General features: G+C 41.6%; 1 protein-coding gene across 1 annotated transcript; it reads left to right on the top strand.

The window, feature by feature from the left end:
- Positions 1–1554: 1554 nt before the first annotated feature.
- LOC122033433 (putative wall-associated receptor kinase-like 16) lies at positions 1555–4127 on the top strand. The gene is made up of 3 exons (XM_042592452.1): positions 1555–2467; positions 2550–2717; positions 2910–4127. Exons 1-3 carry the CDS (start codon positions 1906–1908, stop codon positions 4076–4078), a joined length of 1899 nt encoding a protein of 632 aa, XP_042448386.1. The 5' UTR covers positions 1555–1905; the 3' UTR covers positions 4079–4127.
- The last annotated feature ends 7456 nt before the right edge of the window (positions 4128–11583 follow it).

The raw sequence follows: 11583 nt of genomic DNA, 5'->3' as shown, positions 1-11583 counted from the left end.
CAAAAGTTTCTGATTTCAGGGCTTCAACGCTAATTTCCAAGGATGAAGACGAGTTGGTTACTTTGATAAAGTTCAATGCTGTTACTACAAAATGGTCCTGTTCCATCATATGCTCATCAAATATTTAGTGGTGCTCTAATTATTCTTGATAATTGAATACGTATGATAAAGATGTATGTGGTTGGTACCTAAGTATAGATATATATCAACTTTACATTTTTTTTTTTTGTTCAAAAAGTACTTTCTGCCGCAATGTCACAACAATTAAGGTGCAATGGAACAAAGTCAATCTAACTGCACAAGTATAAAGAGTAAGAAGATAAAGAAGTAGCAATGTGGTGAGATCAGCTAGTTGTGTTCAAAAACCAAAAAGGACGAGCATTGTGATAAAGTTGATTGGCTTATCAATCACTACAGTTTTTATGTTATTTATATTTGATATAGTAATTAAATAAGTACTTAGAGAGCATATCAAGCATAACTATATATATGGATTAATTAGATATCCACAAATGCTCTATTATATATCGATTTAAATAGTTTCTGTAATTTCTTAAACCATGTATTAGAAGGATGACTAATTGTTGAATTGTCTTGACTTGACTACATCTCACATCAGTCTAAGCCATCTTTTACCGAAAGACTTCACTGTGCAATTCTGAAACCACATATTAAAAGGATGATTTGACTTGACTGATTTTTTTGTATGTGTGTCTAGTTGAGTAGATCGCCGGTTGGAGCCGAGGCTACATGATTCTTATTGTGGGTTCGGAATGACAAAGGTACATGTGGCAAAAGACGATATTACTCATCTCTAACGTCTCCGTCGCACCACGCCCAAGATCTTCACGAGGGAAGTAAATCACGGTAGCTGGAGAAGTTAGTGCACAGTGGGAAGAGGTGCACAGGGACCAGGAAATTACGCCCTGACTACCCTACGGTTCGAATCCACGCTATCAAGTGGCAAGCTTTTACGCACTAACCGCTCTAGATAACCCCGTGGGGGCAAAATAACAGAATGACATTGGTACATGAGAGTATTTATGGTAGTAAAAAGTGAATATATTTATCTTTAACGTTTCCGTCAATTCATCTCAGGATCAATACGAATGAGATAAATCACGAACGACTACTAGCTTTTGAAATAGTGACTAGCACATAAAAGAATCATTTACCTCGACTTTGCTGAGATTCGAACTCCAGATCTCATGATGATAACACCTCATATGCTAACCACTGGATCGTCCGAGAAGATAAGTATTTGTCTATATATTGTGGCAAAAAAGACAAATACGCTCGTCCCCAGTGCCCCCGCCAATATGTCCCAGGGCCAACACGGAGGAGGTAAATCAAGGGCGGCTACTAGTCTTTGGAATAGTGATTAACACATAAGAGAGATATTATCTCAATTTTACTGAGATTCGAACCCCAGATTTCATTATGGTAACACTTCATATATTAACCACTAGACTCATCCGAAAGGATAAGTACTTGTCTATATATGCGTGGAGTTTAGTGAGCATGTTATATATATAATGAGGATGGTATTGGCTTATTGATCAACTAATTAAGCAGAAGCTATGCATTCAGCTGCTGCAGCACTCGCCATGTCTCTGCTCCTCTCCCTACTGTTGCTTCTGCAGCTACCTGCAGTTGCATCTCCTGTGCCTGTCAGCAGATGCCCGACGAGATGCGGCGACGTGGAGATCCCTTACCCCTTCGGCATCGGCGCTAACTGTTCCATAGGAGGAGGTTTCAATCTAACCTGCAACACCATGGAAAGTGGCCTCAAGAAGCCATTCTATGGTCATCTTGAGGTCCTCAGGATTTCGTTGACGATGGGCTACGTGCGCATGCTCAACCGCATAATCTCACACTGTGACAAGCGTCTTCAAGGAGCTTTGAATGTTGGAAAGGATGATGGCCCATATAGGTTCTCAGTTCTCCGCAACAAGTTCACTGTCATCGGCTGTGATACCCTTGCCTACATCCAAGACAACCATGGGAGCAATAGCTACGCCAGTGGCTGTGTGTCCATGTGCCGGGATGAACAGAGCATCGGCACCGATGGCTCCTGCTCCGGACTCGGTTGCTGCCAGACTTCCATACCCAAGAATCTCACACAGTATACTGTCGAGTTTGAAAGCCGTTCCGACGACTCGGATACTTGGAGATTTAATTAGCAATTGCAGCTACGCCGTCTTGTTGGAGGCCGAGCGGTTCCAGTTTCAGACGTCTTACGTCACCACGAACCAATTCATGCAAATTAACGGTGATGGCAGGGTGCCGGTGGTCATGGACTGGGCCATCGGCATCGAGAAGTGCGAGGTCGCAAGTCACGATCTGAGGTCTTATGCCTGCATCAGCAATAACAGTGTGTGCGTCGAGTCCTCCAATGGTCCTGGTTATCTCTGCAAGTGTTCCGAGGGATACCAAGGCAATCCTTACGTCTCCAACGGATGCCAAGGTCCGCCGTGCACGTCTATACCAATCAATTTAATTATTCTGCTTTGCTTAATGCTACTGTATCTTTTCCCCTTCAATTTTAGACATCGATGAGTGCAATCAACAATCAAATCCATGCTCAGATGGCGCCGACTGCCAGAACCTGCCCGGGAATTATAGTTGTCACTGCCCCGAAGGCACTCACGGTGACGCTTACAATGGAATATGCATCCCAAATCAGAAGCTTTCCTTGGCGGTGAAAGCGGTTATAGGTAAGGTTCTTTCTCTCTTTCCAAGTCCCTAACGTATCAATCAATCCTTGTGTTGTTTTTTCAACTCTTCATCCACGCAAGAATATAATTAAGATAATATATGTGAAAGGATAAATTACAGCATCTTAATTTTCATTGGATTTATATATTTAGTTTGGATGCTCACGTTATGTGATGTTGATGGGTACACAGGCACCTCCATCAGCTTGACTTTCTTACTAGTATTTGGCATGTGCATCTGTATGATTTATCAGAGAAGAAAACTTATCCAGTCAAGGAAAAGATATTTCAGTGAACATGGGGGCATGCAATTACTGGAAGAGATGAGAAAACTAAGTCTCGCATTTAGGATCTTTTCAAAAGAAGAATTAGAGAGGGCAACAAATAGATTTGACAAGAACAGAATTCTTGGACAAGACAGATATGGAACTGTTTACAGAGGAGATATGGGAGAAAATCAGTTTGTCACCATAAAGAAGCCAAAGGTTATAAGTGAGAGAAAAAAGAAAGAATTTGGGAAGGAAATGCTTATTCTTTCCCAAGTCAATCATAAGAACATAGTCAAGCTCTTGGGCTGTTGTTTGGAAGTGGAGGTTCCCATGTTGGTCTATGAGTTTGTCCCTAATGGTAACTTGCTTGATCTAATCCGCAGCAAGGACAAAGATAACCTCCCTTTGGCTGTGCGTTTAAACATTGCTTGTGATTCTGCTGATGCTCTTGCTTATTTACACTCTTCGGCTTCGCCTCCAATCATTCATGGAGACGTGAAGTCTGCTAACATCCTTCTACATGAAAATTTCATTGCAAAAGTTTCTGATTTCGGAGCTTCAAGGTTAAATCCCAAGGGTGAAGATCAATTTGCTACCTTAGATCAAGGGACTCGTGGTTGCTTAGACCCCGAGTTCGTTCAAACATACAAATTTACTGAAAAAAGTGATGTTTATAGTTTTGGTGTAGTGCTCTTGGAATTACTGACACGTAAGAAGGCAATTCTTTTTGAGAAAAATGGAGAAGAAACGAGTCTTGCATCAAGCTTCATTTTGGCCAGGAAAGAGGCTCGACTTGAGGAACTCTTGGATAATCAAGTGACAAGTGAAGAAGATGCAGAGCTGATTGAAAGGATTGGTGAACTGGCAGTGCAGTGCTTGAGTGTAAGGGGAGAAGAGAGACCTACGATGAAGGATGTGGCCGACCAGCTAAACAACATGAGAAAGTTCCATCCTGTTCCATGGACACCACAAAATGCTGAGGACACTGAGAGTTTCCTACCTGTAGATACTCAAACGTCTACAGGTAACACTAGTCATATTCAAGAGGTTGCATTGCTCATTGAATATGCAAGGTATAGAAATGGTCCCTAAAGTTGTCGTCTCAAGTGTTCCTCCCAAGTTGAACTATCAGTTCTTGCAATTAAGTCTTCTAGTGAGTGTTATGCTTGTTTACTAATTATTCAGTAAGAGAAAGAAGTGTCTGCTATGATTCAAATATTGGATATAATTATCTCTATTTGGTGGGTTTATTTGTAAGTTGTACACATGAATACGGTCTGAACCCTTTAAAATGATCTAACTTATGTCTAGTGAATTTCGGATAATTGGATGTGGATCTCATATGTGTAGAACCTATAGTCCCGCATCTATTATCATCTATTTGCTGATAATAGATGTTTAGTATATATGGATTTATAGTCTCACATCTATTATCATCGATGGGCTGATAATAGATGTGCACTATATAATGGGTTGGTCCTCAAAGGATTAGGGTAATCTTGAGGCGTCTCTTCGTTCCCCATTGACGAAGAGAATCCGGCGCCATCAACCCTAACTCCTCCGGAAGGCCAACCTTCTTCTTCTCCTTCTTCTTCCACAGGATTGTTGGATCGACGAACTCTGCACGAAGAACCATGACAATTCCGCTGCATTCAGGTTCTTTGTAATTACAGTATTTATTTCCTTATGCCATGTTCTCGATGAAACGAAGATCCATGCTCATATGTTCTTGTTTTTTCTATTCGAATTCCTACTTTGATTGTCTATAATTCATGCGGCTTAGGTTTTACGCGAACCATCAATATACCACTTGTGGATCGAAAATAATTTAGATATCTCCACATTTACATGATATTGTCCACTTTGGGCTTAAACCCTCATGATTTTGCTCTTGGGCTCTACCCAAAAGGCCTCATTTCAATGGAGATATCTTTTCTCTTTATAAACTATGATCTTTCCCATGTGTTTTACAATGTGGGACTATATTTGCAACCTTGCAAACCCAACAATCCCCCCCTCAAATAAAGGACCACATGCTTCCCAAGTCCGATCCTTCAACCCACCAGGTCTTCCTGTCCTTCGGTCCACTCGACCTACTAGGATTTCCTTATCTAGTGTCTGGTCCTCTTAATTCGAATATAGAGCCCCCACTTTCTTTCCTCGAGGTAATATTGTACCCACATGATTTAATCAAACTATCCTATTGTGCGCAGTTGGTGATTAAACCTTCTAACAGTCCGGGCTCTGATACCACTTGTAAGATCGAAAAGAATTTAGATATCTCCACATTTGTGTGATATTGTCCACTTTGGGCCTAAGCCCTCATGGTTTTACTCTTGGGCTCTACCCAAAAGGCCTCATTCCAATGGAGATATCTTTTCTCTTTATAAACCATGATCTTTCCCATGTATTTTAATTCATAATATGAGACTATGTTTACAACCTTACAAACCCAACATCAAATCCAAGAATTTTCTCAGCTCCAAAAGTTTTCAGATTTTAAAATTATTTGAAAGCGATTTTATATCTAATAAGAAATAGAATTAAAACAAAATGAATAAATTTGTATCAGACTTAGCATGCTCAGTGGCACCACTAATGTGTTTTAATTTGCTTGTCCCAAGAATTAGGAGGCAGGATTTTCTGGACCACTTTTTATTATCTAGGGAATGTGCCATTCACATTTACGGTCGGATTACGGTCGCGATCTGACCACAAATTGTTGTGATCCCTTCTTGGGTTCACTGTCCCCACCAGGTTATAATTTTTATTTGGAGCGAGCGGTCAGAGGTCGCCCGGAGGACACTCTCATTCGGCACCCAGTAACCTGGTCACTTATCCACCACCGGAGGCCTTCAGGCGACCTTCGGCCGCCCGCTCCAAACAAAAATTATAACCTGGTGGGGACAGTGAACCCAGAAAGAGATCGTAGCCATTTGCGGCCGAATTACGATCGTGATCCGATCATAAATATGAATGGCACATCCTCTAGATTACAAAAAAATAATCGAAGAGATCTGTACTCAAGAATTAGGACTTCCTTAGTTTGAGGATGACGACTCATTGAAACTATTACTAAGAGGAACATGAATATTCTCATAGTAACATTAATTCTTAAAAAAATCAAAGATCACAGTACAACACAAAAGGTTAATGACTTGATATGCAATACTAATCTAATCTATTCAAGAAATTTGTTGGAAAAGTAATTATTTTTTTCTTCATTGCGTTCAAAGTGACCATGCTTGGAATTGATCATATACAAGTGTTTTAGTCGGAGTTGTTATGGAGTGGTTAGAAGCCAATTCTTAGAGAAGTTATAGAATTTCTATTATAAGATTAGTCCATTGACATAATCAACGCAATAGTGTACTAACTAACTTTTGTTCATAGCAAATCTTGAAAGAAATAAAGGTATATAGGATAGGACGGTCAATGCAAAGGCTATTAATCATGAAGATAAATTTGAAGAACAAAGTAGTTTGGTGTCGTCTTTTGCTATGTTTGAGGAGCAGAATAATAGTGAAATTGGAAGCTAACATGAAATTTATTCAAGAAGTTTATGAACTTTAAAACCAAAGGGAAAGAAAAGGCTGACTATGAAAAAAGTGGCTGAAGAGCTAGATCGAATGAGAACTCATATACAACAATCAATCAAAGTACATCACATTGCTAAGAAACCTAGAGCTTGCTTGGTGAGTTATCAAATGTTAACAATGTCAATTCCAATACTACTTTCAATATAGAGATCCAACTCACAGGATGGAGCAATATACAAGATCGGTTGTAACATTAAGAAAGAGACATGAGCTTAAGGTATGTTGCTACAAAGGTTGTGTGTTTGTTTGCCTAGTTTAATCCTCTTATGTGTGTTTTCTAGTTTCTTAACCTTTTCATTTATGTATTTGATACGGGTTGTAACGAGCGGACTCAGGAGATGACATGGTGGTCAAAGTCAAGGTGAAGTGACAGTCAAAGTCAATGAAGGAGAACATCTCCTCATCTTGTTCTGATTGGTGGCCTGGTATACTAGGGCTCGTTGAATGGGTCTGGCCGGTTTCTGAGCCGTGCAGGAAAAAGGCTGACCGGCCCTTAAGCCGATTGAATAATGAACTAAAGAAACAACGTGCCTAGTCACTTAATAGCCAATCAAGTTTAAAGACGGTCGCCCTTACAGGCTAGCCCGTATAATCGATCCACCGTCCAAGGGAGGGTCGAACTCATTACTCTGTAGGAGCCTCTCTACATACGTCCGGTCGATCTAATCACTGACCAACCCTATGGGTATCTATTCAGAAGTAGAACTAACCAGGTTTATATGACTCCCTACCCATTTCTTCTATGTATAAGTAGGATAGTTTTATAAATCGGGTCGAATGGACAGGTGCACTCTACCTACAAGTTATTATAATCTCGGTCGGACAAAAGGTCTATAGGACCTAAGACACTTGAGCTCAGGATATTGACCGAACCTCTCATAACACAACATTTCTCCATAGGCTGATTGTACACCCAGCCGGACAAAATATCGACCAGGCCTAAGACGCTTAGTTTCATATCGCGGATCGGACGGATTTCTAGCATGCGCAGGGTATTATATTGTTTTCCAAATAGATTCTCAACGTGTTTAGGGTATCATATTATTTCTCAAGTGGATTCTTGGCATAACCAGGGCATTATATTATTCTATGAATAAATGTCTCAAAACTGCACAGAATATAACCAAGCGGCTTAATGCCAAAACAGATATAAATGTGATCAACCTTACTGGCCAGCCAAGATACAGACAGTATAATACACAACAGAGTAGATTATATAGAATATAACCCGGCAATTCAATAGAGATGACCGACCTTAAGGACCGGGTGAGATGTACTCAGCAGGTAACATCCTAACAACCTGTTAGAATAATAACTATGTTAAGAATATTCTTTTAGAAACTTCTTTCAGAACTATCATGTCTTCCATCAGCAAACCATTTATAACAGTATATTCCTTCATCAACCTCAGTAATAACAAAAACTATAAATGATAACAAAAAAAAAAGGTATATATGTGGGTAAAGAAAAGATTCTTCGAAGGATTATTGTCCATTACCTGGGTTGTACACTTCCCTTTACCTAATAAACTCTGACACACTTTGTCACCTCATGATTGTGGAGGTTATGTGAGGTGGTATGTAAAGGGGGAGTCCTCTCCGTGGCAGAAGTACATTCTCTGAACATCTGTAACTTTACTCTCGCGTGCACGTTCTTATTGTTCTTCATTTACTCATCCGGATTGGTACTGACTTGAGCGTCGGAGGGCCTTCGCCAGGGACTCCCCCTAGTTTCTGGACGTCGACATTTTGTTGGCTCGTCTCCATGTGTGCAGGAGCAAAAGGAAGTTTTTTTATGGAGTAAAAGGTCTTCTATCAGTCAACCACCAATCCACTGTGCCCAACGCATCATCTCTGTAGTTTTCAGACAGGATCAAATTTGGCACCATCTGTGAGAATTTTCACCTGAATCAGAGATGGAAGAAACTGGAAGACTCACTACTGTTACCCTAACATAAGAAGACTTGGATCTGACATCAATGGCCGAGCATAAAAATTATTACAACAACAACAATAACAAGTGGCTACTAGTGGCACCCTACTGCCACCCAATCCCATTGTATCAACAACATCTCATCAGAGGGAGAGAGGAGTTGGGGAGGAAGCCCTAGTTCCTCTACCATAGGCGTCTCACTTGTCGATTCCATGCCATCGCGCGCTCTTTCGCATGCCACACGAGCACTTGGGCCAAGGGGGACTACATTAAGAATCCTCTAGAGAAGCACCTGTCTAAGAAGGGCGCAAGGGAAAAGCTCTGGCAAGATGCAGCTCCCTTGAAGAAATTAGCACCACATTCTCTAAGAAGGTACTAGATGACAAGCTGCCAAAGCATTATCAAACTTTGGCGAAGGTGAATACTCAGGGTCAACTGACCCTGAGGATCATCTCCTTAAATTTGAGCACGATGCTCTTCTTCATCAATTTACTGATGGAGTAAAGTGTCAAGTGCTCTTTACCACATTTGGTGGTTTTGTGCAAAGGTGGTTTTAGTGACTACCGGCTGAATCCATTCAAGGTTTTAAAGACTTCCGCAAAGCTTTTCTTCACCATTTTGCTAGTAGCAAATGTTATCAGAAGACTCCCCTGAGCCTTTTCTTGCTCAAACAGGGGCCAAGGAGTCACTAAGGGCCTATATCAAAAAATTTAATTAAGTGGCCATGGACGTCCCTTCGGCTACCACCGAGATTCTGATGAGTGCTTTTTCCCAAGGGCTCAACAATAATAACTTCTTCGTCTCCTTGGTAAGGAGATTGCAAAGGAATTTCGATCATCTGCTAGACATGGCGGCCGAATTCATCAATGTTGAAGAAGCATAATCCGCCCGAAGGAATGAGGTCACCGTGCTAGTTGTAACTCCGGCACCCAAGTGCCAAACTTTGCCTACTCCTCCACCTAAGGAACCCCGAGCGGGTCCTCAGCCTCATCATCAAGAACCACGGCCTCAGGTCGTGTAGCATGTGGAGGTAGAGCCAGCGAGGTACCCCGAGTCCCCCTCCCCCGGAGGAGCTCCGCAACGGTGATGTACCCTCCACAGGTCAACTACTCATGACACACAAGATTGCTACACTTTGGCTAATCGCTAGGGGAGTAATTAGAGATTTCATCGGCGCACTCCGTCGCCCAATAGCCATCCTTATTAACAACCAAATGACCCGCCTAGAAGAAATCAGTGAGAGATCGAGCGGCACTAAAGAACACCTCCACCACCAGCAGACCGAGCGCAAGTTCCAGCCTGAGTTCAACTAGAGTTACCAAACCGGCAGGAAGAGTACCACAATAATGCCACCCTGGAAAATATCAACATGATATTCGGGGGTCCAACTGATGGAGACTCCAATTGAGTGATAAATATTGGTGCAATATCCCCTGGGTCAGGTTGACCAGGTTGACTAAGCGTGAGTTGATTCAAGCTTGAGTCTTGATGTTTGGGTTTCGATGTTTAACAATATATGGAGATTGCAGATGCAACCATCCGATTGGGGAGATTGTTGATACAATTCTCATCTGGTCAAGGGATGACCAGTTTGATGTGAAGAAAAGTCAAGTAGGTCAAGGTTGATCGGATACTTGATTGGGAAAGTCCTAACTAGAGGATAGGCAAGGGAAAATCCTGGTGAGTGAAGTCAGGTGAAAGACCTAGTGAGTAAAGCTAGGCAGGTGAAAGTCCCGGTGAGTGAAGCCGGGCAGTGAGAAAATCCTGGTGAGTGAAACTAGGTGAAAGACCTAGTGAGTGAAGTTAGGCAGGTAAAAGTCTCGGTGAGTGAAGCCGGACAGTGGGAAAATCTTGGTGAGTAAAGCCAAGTGAAAATCCTAGTGAGTGAAGCTAGGTGAAAGTCCTGGTGAGTGAAGTCAGGCAGAAGGGAAGCCCTAGTGAGTGAAGCTAGGTAGAAGGAAAGACATGGTGAGTGAAGTCATGCACATGGAAATCCAGGTGGGTCAAGGTTGACGGGACACCTAATGTTGGGAAGCCCAAGTAGGTCAAAGGATTGACCAGATACTTGGCACGAGGAAATTCAGATGGGTCAAGGGTGACCGGACATCTAGTGGAAGTCCAAGTGGGTCAAGATTGACCGGACACTTGGCACGAGGAGAAAAGTTCAAGTGGGTCAAAGGATTGACAGGACACTTGGCGAAGAAGTCCTAACAGGTCAAGATTGACCGGATGCTAGGCATGAGGAGTTCCAATAGGTCATGGTTGACCAAATGTTGGATTTGAGAACCCTAGACTTGAGTTAAGCAAGTCAAAAGGAGGTCAATCGATCAACCGATCGATTGAACCGAAGCCCAATCGATCAATCGATCGATTGGGCACAGTGCTACGACAAATGGCAGCCCAATCGATCAGTCGATCGATTGGGAGCCTATATTAGGCACACAGTAGCTTCCCCAATCGATTGGTCAATCGATTGGGGTCAGGTTTCTTGTGCAGACGTGAGAGAACAGAAGAAGGCTGAATCGATCAGTTGATCGATTCAGCCTCCCCAATCGATCAGTCGATCGATTGGGCAGTGACCATTGCACAGGATTAAAGCCATTGGAGAGAGAATTTAGAAAAGTCTTCCTACACCACTTTGTCAACAGCAGGAGATATCAAAAGACCAGCTTGAGTCTATTCACGCTCAAGCAAGGTGTTAGAGTGTATACTAAAAGCCTAGCTTTTGGTATAAACATTTATCTAGAAATAAGAATCACATTGGTCAAATGTTTACATTTATGATAAATGTAGTTGTTCAATTAATTTATATTGTAGATAACATGGTGTGTGGTGTCACACACAGAAGATCATATTATCAGTACCTTATAAATTATAAACAGTAGCTCACGACTATAATGGAAAGGAACAAACCATTGGAAGGTCGTAGTGTAATTAGGTATTAGTTTATCTTAACTATATAATTACATTAGTACACTTAGAGTGTATTGAGTAGGATCATTAGAGGTCGTTTCTTTTATACTGATTTTATAAAGAAACAAAGACCTCAGTTATTATGGAAGTGTG

This window comes from Zingiber officinale, chromosome 11B, assembly GCF_018446385.1.
Source record: "Zingiber officinale cultivar Zhangliang chromosome 11B, Zo_v1.1, whole genome shotgun sequence".
Lineage (NCBI taxonomy): Eukaryota > Viridiplantae > Streptophyta > Magnoliopsida > Zingiberales > Zingiberaceae > Zingiber > Zingiber officinale.
This window is presented reverse-complemented; position numbering and strand designations above follow the sequence as displayed.